The 22,558-nt window shown below is 38.9% G+C and overlaps 11 protein-coding genes across 11 annotated transcripts; 3 read left to right on the top strand and 8 right to left on the bottom strand.

The window, feature by feature from the left end:
• Positions 1-189: 189 nt before the first annotated feature.
• LOC123002857 (histone H1-like) lies at positions 190-942 on the bottom strand. Its single transcript, XM_044393524.2, has one exon. The coding sequence runs from the start codon at positions 940-942 to the stop codon at positions 190-192; it is 753 nt and encodes a 250-aa protein (XP_044249459.1).
• A 1,776-nt stretch (positions 943-2,718) lies between these two features.
• LOC138911863 (histone H3) lies at positions 2,719-3,129 on the bottom strand. Its single transcript, XM_070211441.1, has one exon. It carries the CDS (start codon positions 3,127-3,129, stop codon positions 2,719-2,721), a length of 411 nt encoding a protein of 136 aa, XP_070067542.1.
• Positions 3,130-4,186: 1,057 nt separating this feature from the next.
• On the bottom strand, positions 4,187-4,567 carry LOC123002834 (histone H2A). The gene has a single exon (XM_044393470.2). The coding sequence runs from the start codon at positions 4,565-4,567 to the stop codon at positions 4,193-4,195; it is 375 nt and encodes a 124-aa protein (XP_044249405.1). The 3' UTR covers positions 4,187-4,192.
• Positions 4,568-6,535: 1,968 nt separating this feature from the next.
• LOC138911862 (histone H3) lies at positions 6,536-6,946 on the bottom strand. The gene has a single exon (XM_070211440.1). It carries the CDS (start codon positions 6,944-6,946, stop codon positions 6,536-6,538), a length of 411 nt encoding a protein of 136 aa, XP_070067541.1.
• Positions 6,947-8,003: 1,057 nt separating this feature from the next.
• On the bottom strand, positions 8,004-8,384 carry LOC138911872 (histone H2A). Its single transcript, XM_070211466.1, has one exon. The coding sequence runs from the start codon at positions 8,382-8,384 to the stop codon at positions 8,010-8,012; it is 375 nt and encodes a 124-aa protein (XP_070067567.1). The 3' UTR covers positions 8,004-8,009.
• A 520-nt stretch (positions 8,385-8,904) lies between these two features.
• Positions 8,905-9,928, top strand: LOC138914839 (putative uncharacterized protein DDB_G0289963). The gene is made up of 2 exons (XM_070219534.1): positions 8,905-9,577; positions 9,924-9,928. The coding sequence occupies exons 1-2, from the start codon at positions 8,905-8,907 to the stop codon at positions 9,926-9,928; spliced, it is 678 nt and encodes a 225-aa protein (XP_070075635.1).
• Positions 9,929-14,140: 4,212 nt separating this feature from the next.
• LOC138911932 (histone H2B) lies at positions 14,141-14,512 on the top strand. Its single transcript, XM_070211585.1, has one exon. It carries the CDS (start codon positions 14,141-14,143, stop codon positions 14,510-14,512), a length of 372 nt encoding a protein of 123 aa, XP_070067686.1.
• Positions 14,513-14,931: 419 nt separating this feature from the next.
• LOC123002937 (histone H1-like) lies at positions 14,932-15,684 on the bottom strand. The gene has a single exon (XM_044393706.2). It carries the CDS (start codon positions 15,682-15,684, stop codon positions 14,932-14,934), a length of 753 nt encoding a protein of 250 aa, XP_044249641.2.
• A 1,779-nt stretch (positions 15,685-17,463) lies between these two features.
• LOC138911864 (histone H3) lies at positions 17,464-17,874 on the bottom strand. The gene has a single exon (XM_070211442.1). The coding sequence runs from the start codon at positions 17,872-17,874 to the stop codon at positions 17,464-17,466; it is 411 nt and encodes a 136-aa protein (XP_070067543.1).
• Positions 17,875-18,147: 273 nt separating this feature from the next.
• On the top strand, positions 18,148-18,459 carry LOC123002958 (histone H4). Its single transcript, XM_044393748.2, has one exon. The coding sequence runs from the start codon at positions 18,148-18,150 to the stop codon at positions 18,457-18,459; it is 312 nt and encodes a 103-aa protein (XP_044249683.1).
• A 555-nt stretch (positions 18,460-19,014) lies between these two features.
• On the bottom strand, positions 19,015-21,155 carry LOC108065152 (histone H2A). Its single transcript, XM_070216951.1, has one exon. The coding sequence runs from the start codon at positions 19,393-19,395 to the stop codon at positions 19,021-19,023; it is 375 nt and encodes a 124-aa protein (XP_070073052.1). The 5' UTR covers positions 19,396-21,155; the 3' UTR covers positions 19,015-19,020.
• Positions 21,156-22,558: the final 1,403 nt, after the last annotated feature.

Here is a 22,558-nt window from a genome sequence, read left to right as displayed (position 1 = left end):
TTTCTACTGGCGGCCAGGTGCCACAATATAAATGGATACATTAAATGTACAATATGTTTTCAATTGAAAGTTCCTTTCTCTTGTTAACCAAAGTTGTAGCCCTGAAAAGGGCTTGTTAAACTAATTTCAGATTTCGAAATCTGAAATTGCGATTGCGAGCGTGTACCAGGTACTGTACTTTTTCACAATTTACTTCTTAGCAGCCGTAGTCTTGGCTTTCGGCTTCTTAGCGGTAGCAGGAGCAGCTGCTTTCTTCACCGCCTTTTTGGGTTTAGCAGACGCCGCTGGTTTGGCTTTTGGTGCTTTGGCCGCCTTCGGCTTCGCTGCCGTCGACTTGGCCTTTGTTGCTGCTGGCTTTGCCTTTACGGTTCCAGTTTTCTTGGCATCCTTGGCCTTCGTCTTCTCCGTTTTCTTCTTCTCGGCGGTCTTTTTGGTGGCAACAGCCTTCTTAGCCTTGGGCTTCTTGTCGGCAGCTCCCGTGGCAGCCTTCTTGGCGGTGGCTCCGGTCTTCTTGGCGGCTACCTTCTTGCTTTTCACTTTCTTCTCAGCAGACGCAACCTTTGGCTTGGGATCCTTCTTGGCGGAGGCCGACAGTTTAAATGAGCCAGACGCACCCTTTCCCTTTGTTTGAATCAGCTTTCCATTGACCACGGCAGATTTCAAGTACTTCTTGATGAATGGAGCCAGCTTCTGGGCATCGCATTTATAAGTGGCACTGATATATTTCTTGATTGCCAGAAGCGATGAGCCGCCACGCTCCTTCAAATTCTTGATGGAAGCGTCTACCATTTGCTGAGTTGGCGGATGCGATGGCGGGGCAGTGGTCTTCTTTGCCTTTGTAGCAGCGGATCCAGATGCCTTTTTGGCGGCCACCTTCTTCTCAACTGGCGCTGGTGGGGCAGCCACTGGGGAAGCGGACGTTGCAACTGCAGAATCAGACATTTTTATTCACTGAAATACACTTTTTTGTTTAGAAAATGGCGCGCGCGCTCGTTACCGACCTCCTTCGTTCGGATGAGAATCGAGGAGGAGAGCACTTTAACTGTGGGTCTGGCATCAGTCATTTGCTCTGCTAATGTTTGCTTGAAGTGCAAACTTATTTTCTTGTTTTCAGTGCTTAAGATTTTAAATAGAAAATATGTTTTTATTGGTATACATCCTTAAAAGATGAATTAATCAATTACCGTTTTCGAATTGCAAGTATCTTGTTTTTGTGACTTTTTATTGCTGCATGAACTTCAACATTGACATTCGTAACATGAACAATTTTTTTAAAAACCCATTTTAAAATATGAAATCTCTGAAATGCTTGGAATCTTGTTAATAAAAAATAAAATTCGAACCTTTTACTTTACGAAAAACCAAAAATATAATCACTTATCATTAATTTAGGTATTTTAATTCTTGTTTCAAGTTGTCCCTTGGCTACGTACAAAGTTGTCTATCAGACTACATTCGATAATAGTTTTCGGACTGTTAAAAATATTAATCTTTCGAAACATTACATTTATTTGCAATTTTATAAAATGAATTTTGTCTTTGTTTAAGTGGATTTAGCTTTTCAGGCAATTTTATAAATAGTTTTTCCAAATTCGGATACTTTGCGTCCCATATATGAATTAGGTAGAGGCCGCACTGAATTTTACATTTAAAAAAAAACATAAAATACATATTTTTGATTCTTTTTTTTTATTTAACATAATAAGTAAAGCATTGAATAGTGTATATGTGTTATTTTCAGACTGTTTTTAATAATATTTCGATTTTTTACTGATGTCTAATGCTGAGCGTTCTTGTCCCATTAAACCACACTCATTTTAAAAGTGTGCAGCTTCACGCACTCAATTTTTCTTACAAAAAAAACATAAATTATATAATTTTGAATCTTTTTTTTATATAATATAATAAATATTACATTGAATAATGTATATGTTTTATTTTCAGACTGTTTTTAATATTTTTTCGAATTTTTAATTATGTCCAATGTTGAGCGTTATTGTCCCATTGAACCACACTCATTTTTAGAGTGTGCGTACGTAGAAGTCGCACTCATTTTAACCTAAAAAAAAAACATAAAATATGTAATTTTAAATCTTTTTTATTAAATATAATAAATAATGCATTAAATAATGTATATGTTTTATTTTCAGACTGTTTTAAATAAGTTTTCAATTTATTACTTTTGTTTAACGTTGAGCGTTCTTGTCCCATTAAACCATACTAATTTTAAAAGTTTGCCGAAATCACAAGTGAAATGTTTTTAAAAACATATTTGAAAATAAGAAATTAAACATATATTGTCACGTTCGTTGATAAACATTAAAGTTAAAGTCAAGATATGACACAAAATGCTGTCTTTTATAACTTGTTTTATATTTACCCAAGACAAAAATACTCCACTGAATGGTTCATAGACATAGGTCGCCATGAAGTTAGCGATTAAGAAAAAATATAAAATCTGTAATTTTCTAATCTTATTTTGTTTCATTATGTTCACTAGGTTATAATAAGAATATATTTGATGGATTTTCGATTTTTTTCTGATGTTTGAAAGTATTGACCATGTCTTTCATACTTCCGACTATTTCTTAATTTTATCTACGTGGAAGCATGCTGAATTAAAATTAATATCTCATTGAACGTAATTTGTGGTCCTGAAAAGGACCGATTTGTACAAAGTATGCTGGAGCATTGGCAGCCAGTTGAAGCCGTCTCAACTTAAGCTCGCTCGCCGCGAATGCGACGGGCCAACTGGATGTCCTTGGGCATGATGGTGACACGCTTGGCATGAATGGCGCACAAGTTAGTATCTTCAAAGAGGCCAACCAGATAGGCTTCGCTAGCTTCCTGCAGAGCCATCACCGCCGAGCTCTGGAATCGCAGGTCAGTCTTGAAGTCCTGAGCGATTTCACGCACCAGACGCTGGAAAGGCAGTTTGCGGATCAGCAGCTCGGTACTCTTCTGGTAGCGACGGATCTCACGCAGGGCAACAGTTCCAGGGCGATAGCGATGGGGCTTCTTCACGCCTCCGGTGGCTGGGGCGCTCTTACGAGCGGCCTTAGTAGCCAGTTGTTTGCGTGGCGCCTTGCCACCAGTCGATTTGCGAGCGGTTTGCTTGGTACGGGCCATTTTCGAATTCACTGCTGTTCACGTTCACTTCACGTTTCAAAACACAATAAACGATCGCCGCATTTGCTACCTACTTATATAGCAAAACGTGGATATCGTTCGGACTCGCTCGTGTTTCTGGCGTTTTAGGTATATATAGGGGCACGCCGAAAATTTGGAATTAGTTCTTCAGTGACTTTCGTGCAGTGTGTTAACAGTAGAAAAGAGTGAAAATGACTGGTCGCGGTAAAGGAGGCAAAGGCTTCATCGCAAAGTGCTGCGTGATAACATCCAGGGTATCACGAAGCCAGCTATCCGCCGTTTGGCTCGTCGTGGCGGCGTAAAGCGCATCTCTGGACTCATTTACGAGGAAACACGTGGCGTTCTGAAGGTGTTCTTGGAGAACGTTATCCGTGATGCCGTCACCTACACCGAACACGCCAAGAGGAAGACTGTCACAGCCATGGATGTTGTGTACGCCCTGAAGAGGCAAGGCCGCACCCTGTACGGCTTCGGCGGTTAAAAAACTAGTACAGCTTGTACTTCATTCAGCAATCGGTCCTTTTCAGGACCACCATTAAAATTTCGAGAGAAGACAAATTTTCAATAATATTTATAATACAATAATATTAAAATGCGCTGGAAAACAATCGGTCACTGAAATATCAAACTACACATGCACATGGGATGAATGTATTTTGTACAAACTGTACTGCTTGCAACGGAAAAGTGTAAGCGTAAACGGCAACTCGTTACATCTTTTGAGGAAGAAATACGAGTGAGTCGCCAATGTAATCTAAGAATTGAACATTTAGATCCTGTAGCTTTCGACCACTAATCTACTGGACCGACGGCCGAACAAATCAAACATTAGCTTCCGAATAGTATTGTGAACCTACCATTTGTACCATTTGAGTTCATTTAAGTCTCAATGTTATATTTCAAGCAGTTTTATAGTTTATTTTTGAAATTAAATCATATTCGTATATGTAAATCTTCTATTCTTTGGTAATAACGTGGTCGTCCTGAAAAGGACGGTTGGGTATATGTTTGTATGTACAAATGAGCTCCGCTTTTAAAACGATTAAGCCTTCTTCTCGGTCTTCTTGGGCAACAGAACGGCCTGGATGTTGGGCAGCACTCCGCCCTGGGCAATGGTGACACCGGAGAGCAGCTTGTTCAACTCCTCGTCGTTGCGGATGGCCAGCTGCAGATGACGCGGGATAATCCTAGTCTTCTTGTTGTCACGGGCAGCATTGCCAGCCAACTCGAGAACCTCAGCGGCCAGATATTCCATCACGGCAGCTAGGTAAACAGGAGCGCCGGCACCAACACGCTCGGCATAGTTGCCCTTGCGGAGCAGACGGTGAATACGGCCCACTGGGAACTGAAGACCGGCACGGTTCGAGCGGGACTTTGCCTTTCCCTTCACTTTGCCACCTTTTCCACGACCAGACATTTTGCTTTACGAGTATTTCACTTGGTTCACTTTACACACTGAAAACACACTGAATGCTCGCCCAGCCCCGGGTAGCCACGTATTTATACTTTTTCGTCTGCCTGCGCGTTCAAAACTATCGATGGGGCCTACCATCGATGTTTTTGCAGCTCTACTATCACAATAGTTTAAAAAACCATAAATTCGGTGGAATTCTTTATAATTGTTCAGCCATTTTTAATTTTTATGAAACAACATTTTTTTTTCAGATTGCGCGCGCACTGTTTTTTACTTTTACGTCATTGAAATTTATCACAAGCGTTCAGCAGACAAAATTGATCACTGATTACTGATCCATATGTATGGATATGTATTAAAAATATCTTTATTTAATCTAATCTTTAATTTAATCTAATTGCGTTTTGAATTTTCAACAATTAAAATTTTTAATTTTAAAAGGATTTCCAATGTTTATCTATGAGCGATACTATCGCGATAGTATCGAGGTTAATTCTGCAAACTATCAAAACTATCGATGGGGCCTACCATCGATGTTTTTGCAGCTCTACACTGAAATACACTTTTTTGTTTAGAAAATGGCGCGCGCGCTCGTTACCGACCTCCTTCGTTCGGATGAGAATCGAGGAGGAGAGCACTTTAACTGTGGGTCTGGCATCAGTCATTTGCTCTGCTAATGTTTGCTTGAAGTGCAAACTTATTTTACATTCGATAATAGTTTTCGGACTGTTAAAAATATTAATCTTTCGAAACATTACATTTATTTGCAATTTTATAAAATGAATTTTGTCTTTGTTTAAGTGGATTTAGCTTTTCAGGCAATTTTATAAATAGTTTTTCCAAATTCGGATACTTTGCGTCCCATATATGAATTAGGTAGAGGCCGCACTGAATTTTACATTTAAAAAAAAACATAAAATACATTTTTTTGATTCTTTTTTTTTATTTAACATAATAAGTAAAGCATTGAATAGTGTATATGTGTTATTTTCAGACTGTTTTTAATAATATTTCGATTTTTTACTGATGTCTAATGCTGAGCGTTCTTGTCCCATTAAACCACACTCATTTTAAAAGTGTGCAGCTTCACGCACTCAATTTTTCTTACAAAAAAAACATAAATTATATAATTTTGAATCTTTTTTTTATATAATATAATAAATATTACATTGAATAATGTATATGTTTTATTTTCAGACTGTTTTTAATATTTTTTCGAATTTTTAATTATGTCTAATGTTGAGCGTTATTGTCCCATTGAACCACACTCATTTTTAGAGTGTGCGTACGTAGAAGTCGCACTCATTTTAACCTAAAAAAAAAACATAAAATATGTAATTTTAAATCTTTTATATTAAATATAATAAATAATGCATTAAATAATGTATATGTTTTATTTTCAGACTGTTTTAAATAAGTTTTCAATTTATTACTTTTGTTTAACGTTGAGCGTTCTTGTCCCATTAAACCATACTAATTTTAAAAGTTTGCCGAAATCACAAGTGAAATGTTTTTAAAAACATATTTGAAAATAAGAAATTAAACATATATTGTCACGTTCGTTGATAAACATTAAAGTTAAAGTCAAGATATGACACAAAATGCTGTCTTTTATAACTTGTTTTATATTTACCCAAGACAAAAATACTCCACTGAATGGTTCATAGACATAGGTCGCCATGAAGTTAGCGATTAAGAAAAAATATAAAATCTGTAATTTTCTAATCTTATTTTGTTTCATTATGTTCACTAGGTTATAATAAGAATATATTTGATGGATTTTCGATTTTTTTCTGATGTTTGAAAGTATTGACCATGTCTTTCATACTTCCGACTATTTCTTAATTTTATCTACGTGGAAGCATGCTGAATTAAAATTAATATCTCATTGAACGTAATTTGTGGTCCTGAAAAGGACCGATTTGTACAAAGTATGCTGGAGCATTGGCAGCCAGTTGAAGCCGTCTCAACTTAAGCTCGCTCGCCGCGAATGCGACGGGCCAACTGGATGTCCTTGGGCATGATGGTGACACGCTTGGCATGAATGGCGCACAAGTTAGTATCTTCAAAGAGGCCAACCAGATAGGCTTCGCTAGCTTCCTGCAGAGCCATCACCGCCGAGCTCTGGAATCGCAGGTCAGTCTTGAAGTCCTGAGCGATTTCACGCACCAGACGCTGGAAAGGCAGTTTGCGGATCAGCAGCTCGGTACTCTTCTGGTAGCGACGGATCTCACGCAGGGCAACAGTTCCAGGGCGATAGCGATGGGGCTTCTTCACGCCTCCGGTGGCTGGGGCGCTCTTACGAGCGGCCTTAGTAGCCAGTTGTTTGCGTGGCGCCTTGCCACCAGTCGATTTGCGAGCGGTTTGCTTGGTACGGGCCATTTTCGAATTCACTGCTGTTCACGTTCACTTCACGTTTCAAAACACAATAAACGATCGCCGCATTTGCTACCTACTTATATAGCAAAACGTGGATATCGTTCGGACTCGCTCGTGTTTCTGGCGTTTTAGGTATATATAGGGGCACGCCGAAAATTTGGAATTAGTTCTTCAGTGACTTTCGTGCAGTGTGTTAACAGTAGAAAAGAGTGAAAATGACTGGTCGCGGTAAAGGAGGCAAAGGCTTCATCGCAAAGTGCTGCGTGATAACATCCAGGGTATCACGAAGCCAGCTATCCGCCGTTTGGCTCGTCGTGGCGGCGTAAAGCGCATCTCTGGACTCATTTACGAGGAAACACGTGGCGTTCTGAAGGTGTTCTTGGAGAACGTTATCCGTGATGCCGTCACCTACACCGAACACGCCAAGAGGAAGACTGTCACAGCCATGGATGTTGTGTACGCCCTGAAGAGGCAAGGCCGCACCCTGTACGGCTTCGGCGGTTAAAAAACTAGTACAGCTTGTACTTCATTCAGCAATCGGTCCTTTTCAGGACCACCATTAAAATTTCGAGAGAAGACAAATTTTCAATAATATTTATAATACAATAATATTAAAATGCGCTGGAAAACAATCGGTCACTGAAATATCAAACTACACATGCACATGGGATGAATGTATTTTGTACAAACTGTACTGCTTGCAACGGAAAAGTGTAAGCGTAAACGGCAACTCGTTACATCTTTTGAGGAAGAAATACGAGTGAGTCGCCAATGTAATCTAAGAATTGAACATTTAGATCCTGTAGCTTTCGACCACTAATCTACTGGACCGACGGCCGAACAAATCAAACATTAGCTTCCGAATAGTATTGTGAACCTACCATTTGTACCATTTGAGTTCATTTAAGTCTCAATGTTATATTTCAAGCAGTTTTATAGTTTATTTTTGAAATTAAATCATATTCGTATATGTAAATCTTCTATTCTTTGGTAATAACGTGGTCGTCCTGAAAAGGACGGTTGGGTATATGTTTGTATGTACAAATGAGCTCCGCTTTTAAAACGATTAAGCCTTCTTCTCGGTCTTCTTGGGCAACAGAACGGCCTGGATGTTGGGCAGCACTCCGCCCTGGGCAATGGTGACACCGGAGAGCAGCTTGTTCAACTCCTCGTCGTTGCGGATGGCCAGCTGCAGATGACGCGGGATAATCCTAGTCTTCTTGTTGTCACGGGCAGCATTGCCAGCCAACTCGAGAACCTCAGCGGCCAGATATTCCATCACGGCAGCTAGGTAAACAGGAGCGCCGGCACCAACACGCTCGGCATAGTTGCCCTTGCGGAGCAGACGGTGAATACGGCCCACTGGGAACTGAAGACCGGCACGGTTCGAGCGGGACTTTGCCTTTCCCTTCACTTTGCCACCTTTTCCACGACCAGACATTTTGCTTTACGAGTATTTCACTTGGTTCACTTTACACACTGAAAACACACTGAATGCTCGCCCAGCCCCGGGTAGCCACGTATTTATACTTTTTCGTCTGCCTGCGCGTTCAGTTAGGGGTGGGTGCCATAGACCTGAAAACATTGCTCGAAAAAAAGTATAAAGCTGAACACTCTCTTCGCACCACTATGATCAGTGAATTGTGTTTGTGAAATCATAAGTGAAGTGAATAATGCCGCCTAAAACTAGTGGAAAGGCAGCCAAGAAAGCTTCTAAGAAAAGCTTGCTTTCTTAGAATTTCGCAATTCCCAGAATTCAGATAGAGACTGAAAACCAGATAGTGACTGAAAACTAAATTCTCAATAAGTGACCTACAAAGTTCTGTAGAAAAGTGGATCCGTATAAGATCAAAGTAATTCAAGAGTCAACTGCTCATGCAGTTTCGAGCACAAACCAAACTGGCGACGCTCATACGCGGCAAACATGTAAATTGTTTAAAAGTCCTTGTAAACTTAGAAACATGCCATACAACAAAAATGCGAAAAAAGTGAACAAAACTTCAAAGATGCAAAACGAAGAATCACTAATTGACAAAACATCGCAAGATGCTGGGCCCTCAACATCTCATGCTTCCAAAGCAAATACACCCGAAGTAAAAAATCTTCAGAGTTTCACAGCTGACGAAAACAGAGAAATCCAAGACGAAATGGATTCCGAAAATGCGAGCATAAAACGCAAACTTGAGACGTCCTCTGAGGAAGAAGGCGACTATAACCACGAAGAAGAATGCACCAGCGATGAAGAAGAATTCACCAGCGATGATGAAGACGAAATACCTAAGCGAGGTATATCAAGGGATCAGCTTGCTATACTACTAGATGAACTTCGCCGACTAAAGGAAGTCGTTAAAGATCTACAACAACAGCTAAGCATTGCAAAAGCCAATTCAAATATTAATCCATCTGCGATAGAACAAAATAACAACAATGAAGACTTCCCTACATTGAAATCGTCCTTTAACAATCCAAAACAAAAGAAGACATCGAAAGATAAAACTATACCAGCAAAGAAGACATCAACGTCGACTTCATTAAAGCCAGCTGCAGCATCTGGACCAACCCCAGGAAACAGCGACACTCTGAAGAACCTTCCAGTCATCGTCCTCTATAACGAAAACCCTAAAAAGATCAGAGGTATTCTGTCCAGCAAATATACTCTTAATATTATTAATAAAAACGTAATGCATATTAAACTATACACACTAAATGATCTACTTAACGCTAAAGATACTCTCATGCAAAACAAAATGTTATTCTTTACATACACCCCAAAACAACTAAAACCCCATAATATCATAATCAAAAAAATACCACCCACAGCTTTTGATCAATCTGACCTTAAAATAGCTCTTACTGAAGCCGTCCCTGAACTAGAAATCATATCCATAGAACCATATAAAATAAAACACTGGCTAATAGTAGTTAAAAAATCAACCGAAATTAAAAATATTTTTAATATAAAGACTCTACTAAACTGTAGGATAGATGTGGAAGCTTTTAGGCCCCACCCAAAACATATAAAGCAATGCCGTAAATGTCAACGTTTTCGACACGTCGCATCCAACTGCAACATGCCATACAGATGCGTTAAATGCGTTGAAACTCATGCCCCTGGGCAGTGTAAAATCAAAAAGCCCGAAAATGACGCTGAGAAACTGGAAAACATCACAAAATGTGTAAATTGCCAAGGCCCACATACGGCCAACGCAAGAATATGCCCAGTAAGATTAAACTACATTAAAGAAAAATCTCAAAAACGTAACAATCAATCTCACACTGTAAATCAAAAAACACGTGCTCAAAGCCAAATAAAAGAAGGTGTTACCTTCTCAGATACCCTAAAATCTGGTATAAGCAACGTAAAAAATAATACAAATCAGAGTAAGCCACATATTATAAAAAATAACACAACATCAACACGAAATGAAGCCACAAACACCAATAAATTTACGTTTGAAAACCTTAATAATGACTCAATGAAACTATTTGGGAAAAATATTGTGGACTGCATAGAAATAATGCAAGAAACCATACAGAAGTACCCAAGCAATCACAACCAAAACACCAAAAAACAAATATTACTTGATTTTATCATAAAAATATCACAATGAAGTTTAAATGTATATTCCAAAATGTAAACGGACTTAGACAGCTTTACAAACGAGCTGAGCTTGAGAAATACATTCTAAAGCACAGGCCAAATGCCATGCTTATAGCAGAACACCGCCTATCCGACACCCATAACCCCAATCTCTCACAATACCAATTTACCCGCCAAAGACCAAACAATCAGCCAGAAACCAATAATCGATACTCCAAAGCCTCAGTAGCCATTGCAACAAAAAACGGAATGAAATATCAACAGCTGAACATACCAGCCACAATCAACATCGAAGCAGTTGCAATCCAAATCTGTTACCTAAATCGACGACAAGAAAGGCACAGCATTGTATTAGTCACACTATACAAAAGACCAGGCACTCTGCTTCACACAGGAGACCTAAACAATATAATAAACCATATAAATGAACAGACCAACAATAGCCCAATAATAATCGGATGTGATCTTAATGCAAAACACCCTAGTTGGCATATACCAAACCATAACCCCAGACACCTTAATTCAAATGGACAATTACTTTACGATTGGCTCACAAACCAACCCAATCTTACATTACTTTCAACAATAGAACCCACCCGGCCCAACCAAATAATAGACTCATCAATAGACTTTTTTATATGTTCAAACGAATTATCAATAGAAACTGGCAATATATGCAAAATAACCAAAGACTTCCCATCAGACCATTTTGGAGTAGAAATTAAACTAAATCTTGAACCGTTTGTACTAGAGGAAATAGACCCGAAAAAAATCTACAACTTTAAACAAATGGACTCGTTAATATGGAACAGGACCATCCTAACAAATCTATCACCCGTCCCAAATTGCCTGAACCAAACCTCCGAACAGATTGACAACCACATAATTAAACTTAATCAAGCAATAGATAAAGCATTAAACTCCACCGAAGCCATACCAATCATTAAAATAGATCCAAAAAAGCCAAACAAAATCGTACGTCCTAGTCCTACCTGCTTGCAACTTATAAAACACTGCCGGTATCTCAGACGGTACCTATTTCGACACATATTTTCCCTTTCATCACATGAAAAACAGTACATTAACAATGAAATAAAACTGTTAAAAGTGGAAATAAACAACCTTCTAAAAATCAGCCACATAAACTACATACAACATAAAATACAACACCTAAAACCAAGGAACATAAGCTTAAAAACTCTGAAACTCACTCAACCTAACCATAGAAATCAAAACATAATACTCACACCAGTTGAAATACAAACCATTGATATAAATACTCCAGCCATCTTAAAAACAGAATTTGATAAAATAAATGGACTTGCTTGGTCCTTTGAACGAATTCACAAGCAAAATGACAGCCTATCGACAGCAAACCCACAGCACCAGCCTCATGCTAATCTAATCCAAAGCACAGTAAGGGAAACATTCTCAAACGAAAATAGCCCATCCATCACCTTTAATGAAAATATCACAGCTGATGGAAACTGGCAAAATGCGGAAGAACACGGGTTCACGAACAGCAATCAACTTTTTGAGCTTATAAAGAGTGGAAACGCAAAGAAAACGCTCGGTCCAGATGGAACGAGCAACTACCTTCTAAAAAGAATGAATATACCTGTACTTAGCCACATTGCACGGATATTTAATCACTGCTTAAACATATCATACTTTCCTAGCAGCTGGAAATGCAGCAAAGTAATTGCCATTCCAAAACCAAAAGCTAATCATGAATCCCTTCTGGGATTCAGACCAATCTCAATACTATCTGCAATAAGCCAACTACTAGAAAAAATACTTGCCTTGAAACTAACAGAACATCTAGAAAATAACACAATCCTCCAACCATTTCAATTTGGATTCCGGAAAAATATGTCAATATCCCATTCACTAGCAGCCGCTAATAACTTTATATACTCCAATATAAGTAACAAACGAGCCGTCATAGCATGTGCCCTGGACTTCGAAAAAGCATTCGATACGGTCTGGACAAATGCACTGATATATAAAATGTACCACCTACACAACTTTAACCAGCATCTGACTAAAATAATATTTAACTACCTAACAAACCGTTCCTTCTACGTAATCAGCTCTGATGGCACTGAACGCTCACTTATCCGGGAAATAGTCGCAGGAGTCCCACAAGGATCCACCCTAGCTCCCATCCTGTATAACATCTACTTAGCAGACCTTCCAGAATTTCAGCGACATCTTAACTCAACATCCAGAGCCATAATCCAGCCATTTGTATACGCTGACGACATCCTACTGCTCGCCTCAGGAGCCAGAATCTCCAATGCAGAGACTGACCTAAACGAATACCTTGATCAACTGTCCGACTATTTTAATAAATGGCGACTCAAACTAAATACCAGCAAATGTGAAAGCACCATATTAAAAGGTCACGTGATACGTAATCTATACCCAAATGCTCGTAATTTTCAACCCAAAATATATGTCAACAGAAACACTGAAATAAAAAATGTAAAGGAAATAAAATACCTGGGAGTATACTATGACGAAAAACTAAGTTTTAAGCCAAACACACAATATCTCCTTAAAAAAGCGAAAATTCAAATAGCCCAAATTCATAAAGCTTTTGGTTCACTCGGAACAAATGCATCAGATTTAAACAAAGAATTAATCAAAATAAGATCGCTAATATATAAAAAATTAATACAACCAATACTCACATACGGCCACATAGCCTGGTTCAACTTAAAGTCAAGTGAAATGGAAAATCTAAGACTTTTTGAAAGAAAAATACTACGTAGAGCCCTGGGCTCCTCTGCCAGGAACTCCATAACAAATCACTTTATAAACAACAGCAACCTATACCAACTAACACAAACCAAGCGCATCGATACCCAAATATTCAAAATTATCGAACAATTCGTTGAAAACAACCGAAACAATAGTAATCATCTGATCTCAAACAGCGTCGCCCAAAAACAACCTCCTATTAACTTTTCCATTCATAATTTAGCAATAAACCATATAAACTACCTCAAAGAAATAGGAATAATATACAATACAAATAATAAACTGATATTTTATCATAGGAGGCATGACTCCATAAACCCAAACAATCTGGTATACAACACAAACCAGTAAAAATATTCTATAATAAACACCAGCCACCGTGCCTTAAATACCTTGTATATACCATCCTTTGTAAATACGCCCCCACCCTCCCCATTAATCTTAGTTTTCTCTAGCTTTTAAGAATACAACAACTAAAAATCAATCATCATTCTCTCAGGTTTTTCTGTTTTGTAAACATTTTTCCCTGAATATAAATAAATATAAGAAACAAAATACAAATACAAACACACTAATATCAATGCCGTACAGAGTACAAATAAAGATAAATCATAATGTAAAAACGAACGCCCGGATAAGCTTGAAAGCGCAGGGTTAAAATGTAACACTAACTAAGCTAAGTAAACATAAACTTGTCATTTTTGTATTACTATTATATAAGATTAACTATGTATCTAAACCCAAAAAGAAACCGACAATAAACTGAACTGAACTGAACGCACCACTATGATCAGTGAATTGTGTTTGTGAAATCATAAGTGAAGTGAATAATGCCGCCTAAAACTAGTGGAAAGGCAGCCAAGAAGGCTGGCAAGGCCCAGAAGAACATCACCAAGACCGACAAGAAGAAGAAGCGCAAGAGGAAGGAGAGCTACGCCATCTACATTTACAAGGTCCTGAAGCAGGTCCATCCTGACACCGGCATTTCGTCGAAGGCGATGAGCATCATGAACAGCTTTGTGAATGATATCTTCGAGCGCATTGCTGCCGAGGCCTCTCGTCTGGCTCACTACAACAAGCGCTCGACCATCACCAGTCGGGAAATCCAAACGGCTGTTCGCCTGCTCCTGCCCGGAGAGTTGGCCAAGCACGCCGTTAGTGAGGGAACCAAGGCTGTCACCAAATACACCAGCTCCAAGTAATTTTCTCTTGCTGCGGATGCGGAGAAAGATCCAAAACGGCCCTTTTCAGGGCCACAACATATTTTACCAAAGAAACTAAATTTTCAATATACCATAAACCATTTGCCATTTGCCATAAAATATAAAATGATCAATTTGGTGCACCATTTTTTTAAAGGACTTAATCATTAACATCTATTTACAAAGAAATTGTGCAATGTCTCCTCTATGAACCTGGTATACTGATATACTTTCTACTGGCGGCCAGGTGCCACAATATAAATGGATACATTAAATGTACAATATGTTTTCAATTGAAAGTTCCTTTCTCTTGTTAACCAAAGTTGTAGCCCTGAAAAGGGCTTGTTAAACTAATTTCAGATTTCGAAATCTGAAATTGCGATTGCGAGCGTGTACCAGGTACTGTACTTTTTCACAATTTACTTCTTAGCAGCCGTAGTCTTGGCTTTCGGCTTCTTAGCGGTAGCAGGAGCAGCTGCTTTCTTCACCGCCTTTTTGGGTTTAGCAGACGCCGCTGGTTTGGCTTTTGGTGCTTTGGCCGCCTTCGGCTTCGCTGCCGTCGACTTGGCCTTTGTTGCTGCTGGCTTTGCCTTTACGGTTCCAGTTTTCTTGGCATCCTTGGCCTTCGTCTTCTCCGTTTTCTTCTTCTCGGCGGTCTTTTTGGTGGCAACAGCCTTCTTAGCCTTGGGCTTCTTGTCGGCAGCTCCCGTGGCAGCCTTCTTGGTGGTGGCTCCGGTCTTCTTGGCGGCTACCTTCTTGCTTTTCACTTTCTTCTCAGCAGACGCAACCTTTGGCTTGGGATCCTTCTTGGCGGAGGCCGACAGTTTAAATGAGCCAGACGCACCCTTTCCCTTTGTTTGAATCAGCTTTCCATTGACCACGGCAGATTTCAAGTACTTCTTGATGAATGGAGCCAGCTTCTGGGCATCGCATTTATAAGTGGCACTGATATATTTCTTGATTGCCAGAAGCGATGAGCCGCCACGCTCCTTCAAATTCTTGATGGAAGCGTCTACCATTTGCTGAGTTGGCGGATGCGATGGCGGGGCAGTGGTCTTCTTTGCCTTTGTAGCAGCGGATCCAGATGCCTTTTTGGCGGCCACCTTCTTCTCAACTGGCGCTGGTGGGGCAGCCACTGGGGAAGCGGACGTTGCAACTGCAGAATCAGACATTTTTATTCACTGAAATACACTTTTTTGTTTAGAAAATGGCGCGCGCGCTCGTTACCGACCTCCTTCGTTCGGATGAGAATCGAGGAGGAGAGCACTTTAACTGTGGGTCTGGCATCAGTCATTTGCTCTGCTAATGTTTGCTTGAAGTGCAAACTTATTTTCTTGTTTTCAGTGCTTAAGATTTTAAATAGAAAATATGTTTTTATTGGTATACATCCTTAAAAGATGAATTAATCAATTACCGTTTTCGAATTGTAAATATCTTGTTTTTGTGACTTTTTATTGCTGCATGAACTTCAACATTGACATTCGTAACATGAACAATTTTTTTAAAAACCCATTTTAAAATATGAAATCTCTGAAATGCTTGGAATCTTGTTAATAAAAAATAAAATTCGAACCTTTTACTTTACGAAAAACCAAAAATATAATCACTTATCATTAATTTAGGTATTTTAATTCTTGTTTCAAGTTGTCCCTTGGCTACGTACAAAGTTGTCTATCAGACTACATTCGATAATAGTTTTCGGACTGTTAAAAATATTAATCTTTCGAAACATTACATTTATTTGCAATTTTATGAAATGAATTTTGTCTTTGTTTAAGTGGATTTAGCTTTTCAGGCAATTTTATAAATAGTTTTTCCAAATTCGGATACTTTGCGTCCCATATATGAATTAGGTAGAGTCCGCACTGAATTTTACATTAAAAAAAAAAACATAAAATACATATTTTTGATTCTTTTTTTTATTTAACATAATAAGTAAAGCATTGAATAGTGTATATGTGTTATTTTCAGACTGTTTTTAATAATATTTCGATTTTTTACTGATGTCTAATGCTGAGCGTTCTTGTCCCATTAAACCACACACATTTTAAAAGTGTGCGGCTTCACGCACTCAATTTTTCTTACAAAAAAACATAAATTATATAATTTTGAATCTTTTTTTATATAATATAATAAATAATACATTGAATAATGTATATGTTTTATTTTCAGACTGTTTTTAATAATTTTTCGAATTTTTAATTATGTCTAATGTTGAGCGTTTTTGTCCCATTGAACCACACTCATTTTTAGAGTGTGCGTACGTAGAAGTCGCACTCATTTAACCTAAAAAAACATAAAATATGTAATTTTGAATCTTTTTTTATTAAATATAATAAATAATGCATTAAATAATGTATATGTTTTATTTTCAGACTGTTTTAAATAAGTTTTCAATTTATTACTTATGTTTAACGTTGAGCGTTCTTGTCCCATTAAACCATACTAATTTTAAAAGTTTGCCGAAATCACAAGTGAAATGTTTTTAAAAACATATTTGAAAATAAGAAATTAAACATATATTGTCACGTTCGTTGATAAACATTAAAGTTAAAGTCATTTACATCAAGATATGACACAAAATGCTGTCTTTTATAACTTGTTTTATATTTACCCAAGACAAAAATACTCCACTGAATGGTTCATAGACATAGGTCGCCATGAAGTTAGCGATTAAGAAAAAATATAAAATCTGTAATTTTCTAATCTTATTTTGTTTCATTATGTTCACTAGGATATAATAAGAATATATTTGATAGATTTTCGATTTTTTTCTGATGTTTGAAAGTATTGACCATGTCTTTCATACTTCCGACTATTTCTTAATTTTATATACGTTGCTGCTGCTGAATTAAAATTAATATCTCATTGAATGTAATTTGTGGTCCTGAAAAGGACCGATTTGTACAAAGTATGCTGGAGCATTGGCAGCCAGTTGAAGCCGTCTCAACTTAAGCTCGCTCGCCGCGAATGCGACGGGCCAACTGGATGTCCTTGGGCATGATGGTGACACGCTTGGCATGAATGGCGCACAAGTTAGTATCTTCAAAGAGGCCAACCAGATAGGCTTCGCTAGCTTCCTGCAGAGCCATCACCGCCGAGCTCTGGAATCGCAGGTCAGTCTTGAAGTCCTGAGCGATTTCACGCACCAGACGCTGGAAAGGCAGTTTGCGGATCAGCAGCTCGGTACTCTTCTGGTAGCGACGGATCTCACGCAGGGCAACAGTTCCAGGGCGATAGCGATGGGGCTTCTTCACGCCTCCGGTGGCTGGGGCGCTCTTACGAGCGGCCTTAGTAGCCAGTTGTTTGCGTGGCGCCTTGCCACCAGTCGATTTGCGAGCGGTTTGCTTGGTACGGGCCATTTTCGAATTCACTGCTGTTCACGTTCACTTCACGTTTCAAAACACAATAAACGATCGCCGCATTTGCTACCTACTTATATAGCAAAACGTGGAGGGTTGAAAAGAGAGAGAAGCAGAGGCCATCTCATTCGTCGAGCGGAGATCGAGGCGGACATATCGTTCGGACTCGCTCGTGTTTCTGGCGTTTTAGGTATATATAGGGGCACGCCGAAAATTTGGAATTAGTTCTTCAGTGACTTTCGTGCAGTGTGTTAACAGTAGAAAAGAGTGAAAATGACTGGTCGCGGTAAAGGAGGCAAAGGCTTGGGAAAAGGAGGCGCCAAGCGTCATCGCAAAGTGCTGCGTGATAACATCCAGGGTATCACGAAGCCAGCTATCCGCCGTTTGGCTCGTCGTGGCGGCGTAAAGCGCATCTCTGGACTCATTTACGAGGAAACACGTGGCGTTCTGAAGGTGTTCTTGGAGAACGTTATCCGTGATGCCGTCACCTACACCGAACACGCCAAGAGGAAGACTGTCACAGCCATGGATGTTGTGTACGCCCTGAAGAGGCAAGGCCGCACCCTGTACGGCTTCGGCGGTTAAAAAACTAGTACAGCTTGTACTTCATTCAGCAATCGGTCCTTTTCAGGACCACCATTAAAATTTCGAGAGAAGACAAATTTTCAATAATATTTATAATACAATAATATTAAAATGCGCTGGAAAACAATCGGTCACTGAAATATCAAACTACACATGCACATGGGATGAATGTATTTTGTACAAACTGTACTGCTTGCAACGGAAAAGTGTAAGCGTAAACGGCAACTCGTTACATCTTTTGAGGAAGAAATACGAGTGAGTCGCCAATGTAATCTAAGAATTGAACATTTAGATCCTGTAGCTTTCGACCACTACTCTACTGGACCGACGGCCGAACAAATCCAACATTAGCTTTCGAATAGTATTGTGAACCTACCATTTGTACCATTTGAATTCATTTAAGTCTCAATGTTATATTTCAAGCAGTTTTATAGTTTATTTTTGAAATTAAATCATATTCGTATATGTAAATCTTCTATTCTTTGGTAATAACGTGGTCGTCCTGAAAAGGACGGTTGGGTATATGTTTGTATGTACAAATGAGCTCCGCTTTTAAAACGATTAAGCCTTCTTCTCGGTCTTCTTGGGCAACAGAACGGCCTGGATGTTGGGCAGCACTCCGCCCTGGGCAATGGTGACACCGGAGAGCAGCTTGTTCAACTCCTCGTCGTTGCGGATGGCCAGCTGCAGATGACGCGGGATAATCCTAGTCTTCTTGTTGTCACGGGCAGCATTGCCAGCCAACTCGAGAACCTCAGCGGCCAGATATTCCATCACGGCAGCTAGGTAAACAGGAGCGCCGGCACCAACACGCTCGGCATAGTTGCCCTTGCGGAGCAGACGGTGAATACGGCCCACTGGGAACTGAAGACCGGCACGGTTCGAGCGGGACTTTGCCTTTCCCTTCACTTTGCCACCTTTTCCACGACCAGACATTATGCTTTACGAGTATTTCACTTGGTTCACTTTACACACTGAAAACACACTGAATGCTCGCCCAGCTTTCTTTCTTTCTTTCTTTATTGTCAATATTTTCAAAATGGTTTAGTTTACATTTAAAGGAGTAATACATGTGTGACAATTTTCATGTTTACAGTTACTTAAATTTATTTATAGATTAGCCCTGCGCTTATAGCTTTTCGGGGCATTAGGCACTAGTTTCTTTACATTTGTACTTTTGTACTTACATTAAAGTTGGTTTTGTATGTGTGTTTGTTCTTTAAGAGTTAGAGTGTTCAGGGGAAAAATTTTTTTTTTTTTGAAAAAACCTGAGATTGTGAGTGTTGTTGTTTTGGTTTTGCTTATATCTAGTTCTTAAATATTATTAAGAGGAGAGGGGAGGGGGGCTATTTACATGTTCAGGGGTGGGGTATATGTACAGGAGGATTTTAGTTTATCAGTTAATAAATGTACGTCGGTTTTATTATTGAGTGAGGTATATTAGACCTTCATTTGTGTTTAGCGATTGGAATTTCCTGTTATAAAATATAACTTTTCTATTCTGATCGTAAAGAATTCCACTAGAGTCTAGATGTCTTACAAAGTTTACAGTGACTAGTTCAGTTTCAGTTGAGTGCCTATAAGGTATTTTGTTCTGTTCGATGTTGTAGTTTAAGATGAATTTTTCAAGTATTTTAAAAAGCATTTCGTCTAGTTTTTGGGTTTTTGTTATATTGTATAGTTTTTTATTTGATAAATAATGTTGAGTTTCGGGATTTCTTTGTTGTTCGATAGAATTTCTGAGAGTGTGTCTTTCAAATTTTCGTAGGTGTTCCATTTGGGCAGAGCTTAGACTCATCCAGGCTACGTGTCCGTATAGTAGGATAGGTTGGATTAGCTTCCTGTAAGCTAGAGAGCGCAAGTATGTAATTTGGCTATGATTAGATGGATTAAATATTGGTTTAAAGATGTGATGTATTTCCTTTAATTTCATTGTAGCTTTTTGTAAGTTGTACTTGGTGTGTTCTTTGAAGTTTAGTTTTTCATCGTAGATTATGCCTATGTACTTCAATTGTTTCTTGTTTTGGATCGGGGTATCGTAATAAATAAATAGTTTTGGATTAAACTTTTTGGCACTCTTATAGAGGTTGCATGTTCTTGGGCCTTTATAGATGGTGCTGACACATTTGGTGCTATTTAGTTTTAGATGCCATTTAGTGAAATATTCACATAGTGTGTCTAGAAATCTGTTCATTTCTGTTTCAGTTCGATGAACAGATCCACCAGATCCCAGGAGGAGGATGTCATCAGCGTATATTAGTTGTTCTATTCGGGTAGTTGAAGTTGGGTCAGGGGATTCATATGATGGCATATCTGCTAGGTATATGTTGTAGAGTAAAGGGGCAAGTATCGAACCTTGTGGCACACCTGCAGGTATCAATCTAGTCATTGAATTTTCCGAGCTGTCAGGGCTGGTAACGCTAAAAGATCTGTCCGTTAAGTAGCTATGTATCAGCATTGTACTGTTGAGGGTAAATCGATAGATATTTTTCATTTTGTAAATCAGACCTTGTGTCCAAACAGTATCGAAGGCCTTCTCGAAGTCGAGCGCACAGGCTATTGTAGCCCGCCTACGGTGGATGTTTTCAAAGATGAAATTGTTAGCTGATATCAGAGCGTGGTTTAGGGTTACCCCTTCTCGGAATCCATATTGTTCATTTTTCAAGGTATTTTTTGATTTTACTTGTTTAATTAGGTTTTTCATTCTTATTTTTTCGAACAGCACACTGATTGCGGAGAGAATAGCTATAGGTCTATAGCTACGTAGATGGTTTGGGTTAGAGTTTGGTTTTAGGATGGGGATGATTTTGCAGTGCTTCCAGTATAAGGGAAAGTAACTATGATTAATGCAGTGGTTGAAGATAATGCTTAAGTGCCTAAGCAGAGGTATATTAAAACATTTTAAAATGAAATTGCTGGTCATATCATGACCTAGACCTTTATTGTTATTTTTACATTTCAGAATGTCGAGAAGCTCTTCAGCATTGGTAAACCCAAGTTCCTCAGAACCTTCCCATTCGCCTTCGGCTGTATTTTGATTATCGAAGGTTATTATGTGATTCGGTGGGGTAGAGGTTAGCTCAGTTATTGTAGATTCTATTTGTGAACGGTGTGCTCTGAGTGATTCGCTGCTTAAAGTCATGTCGTGATTTTGTTTGTGTGTTTGCTCGAAAGACCAGGCGAGAGCATTGACTTTAGCGAAGTCAGTTGTAAGTGTGGGAAAGGTGTGCTGGTCTATTCATATGTCTATGGAGTTCTTTTCATTATCGTTGAGTATTATGTGATGGCAAAACTGTTCTTGTTTGGGAATTTGAGGATTTATGTTTTTGATAGATTTATAGCTAATTTTGCTTGGGTTTATTGCTGCAAGCCTCTTGCCGATGATTTTAAGTTCAATTAGCTCTATGTGGTTTGAGATTTGTATGTCTATTTCTTTAATTGTTTGTTTGATTATGGTTTTTTCTTCTATTGTGAGGGATGTTATTTTTCGAAATAGCGTTCGTCTTAGGGTTCGCTTCTCTTTTATTAGCTTTAAGCATGGTTTGCTCAGGTTAATTGTGTGCCGGTTTGGACTATTTGGTTTAATTTCTAGTTTTGGGATCACTAGGGGATTTTCTATGGTTTTAGCAATGGCGTCGAATAATGTTTTGATGTGGTTATCTATTTCTGGTGAGGTTATATTTGTATCGATGGGGATGTTTGTAACGTTTTGTAGTATTAATTTGTTCCAGAGTAGTGGGTTGATTTTGTTAAAATTATATGTTGATTTACTATCATTATAAACTAGCCGAGATTGTGCTATTTTTATTATAATTTGTATTGAGAAATGATCTGATGGAAAGTCTTTTATGACTCTGCAGCCTGATTCAATAGACGTTGTGGTTGAGGTTAGAAATAGGTCTATAGACGAGTCTGGTTTGTCATTTAGATTGGGTCGGGTTGGTTCTTGGAGAACGTTATCCGTGATGCCGTCACCTACACCGAACACGCCAAGAGGAAGACTGTCACAGCCATGGATGTTGTGTACGCCCTGAAGAGGCAAGGCCGCACCCTGTACGGCTTCGGCGGTTAAAAAACTAGTACAGCTTGTACTTCATTC

The sequence above is a fragment of the Drosophila takahashii genome, chromosome 2L (assembly GCF_030179915.1).
Source record: "Drosophila takahashii strain IR98-3 E-12201 chromosome 2L, DtakHiC1v2, whole genome shotgun sequence".
Taxonomy (NCBI): domain Eukaryota; kingdom Metazoa; phylum Arthropoda; class Insecta; order Diptera; family Drosophilidae; genus Drosophila; species Drosophila takahashii.
This window is presented reverse-complemented; position numbering and strand designations above follow the sequence as displayed.

Bases quoted from the DNA above. Each gene is read 5' to 3' on its own strand.
- LOC123002857 (XM_044393524.2), bottom strand. From the start codon at position 942: ATGTCTGATTCTGCAGTTGCAACGTCCGCTTCCCCAGTGGCTGCCCCA.
- LOC138911863 (XM_070211441.1), bottom strand. From the start codon at position 3,129: ATGGCCCGTACCAAGCAAACCGCTCGCAAATCGACTGGTGGCAAGGCG.
- LOC123002834 (XM_044393470.2), bottom strand. From the start codon at position 4,567: ATGTCTGGTCGTGGAAAAGGTGGCAAAGTGAAGGGAAAGGCAAAGTCC.
- LOC138911862 (XM_070211440.1), bottom strand. From the start codon at position 6,946: ATGGCCCGTACCAAGCAAACCGCTCGCAAATCGACTGGTGGCAAGGCG.
- LOC138911872 (XM_070211466.1), bottom strand. From the start codon at position 8,384: ATGTCTGGTCGTGGAAAAGGTGGCAAAGTGAAGGGAAAGGCAAAGTCC.
- LOC138914839 (XM_070219534.1), top strand. From the start codon at position 8,905: ATGCCATACAACAAAAATGCGAAAAAAGTGAACAAAACTTCAAAGATG.
- LOC138911932 (XM_070211585.1), top strand. From the start codon at position 14,141: ATGCCGCCTAAAACTAGTGGAAAGGCAGCCAAGAAGGCTGGCAAGGCC.
- LOC123002937 (XM_044393706.2), bottom strand. From the start codon at position 15,684: ATGTCTGATTCTGCAGTTGCAACGTCCGCTTCCCCAGTGGCTGCCCCA.
- LOC138911864 (XM_070211442.1), bottom strand. From the start codon at position 17,874: ATGGCCCGTACCAAGCAAACCGCTCGCAAATCGACTGGTGGCAAGGCG.
- LOC123002958 (XM_044393748.2), top strand. From the start codon at position 18,148: ATGACTGGTCGCGGTAAAGGAGGCAAAGGCTTGGGAAAAGGAGGCGCC.
- LOC108065152 (XM_070216951.1), bottom strand. From the start codon at position 19,395: ATGTCTGGTCGTGGAAAAGGTGGCAAAGTGAAGGGAAAGGCAAAGTCC.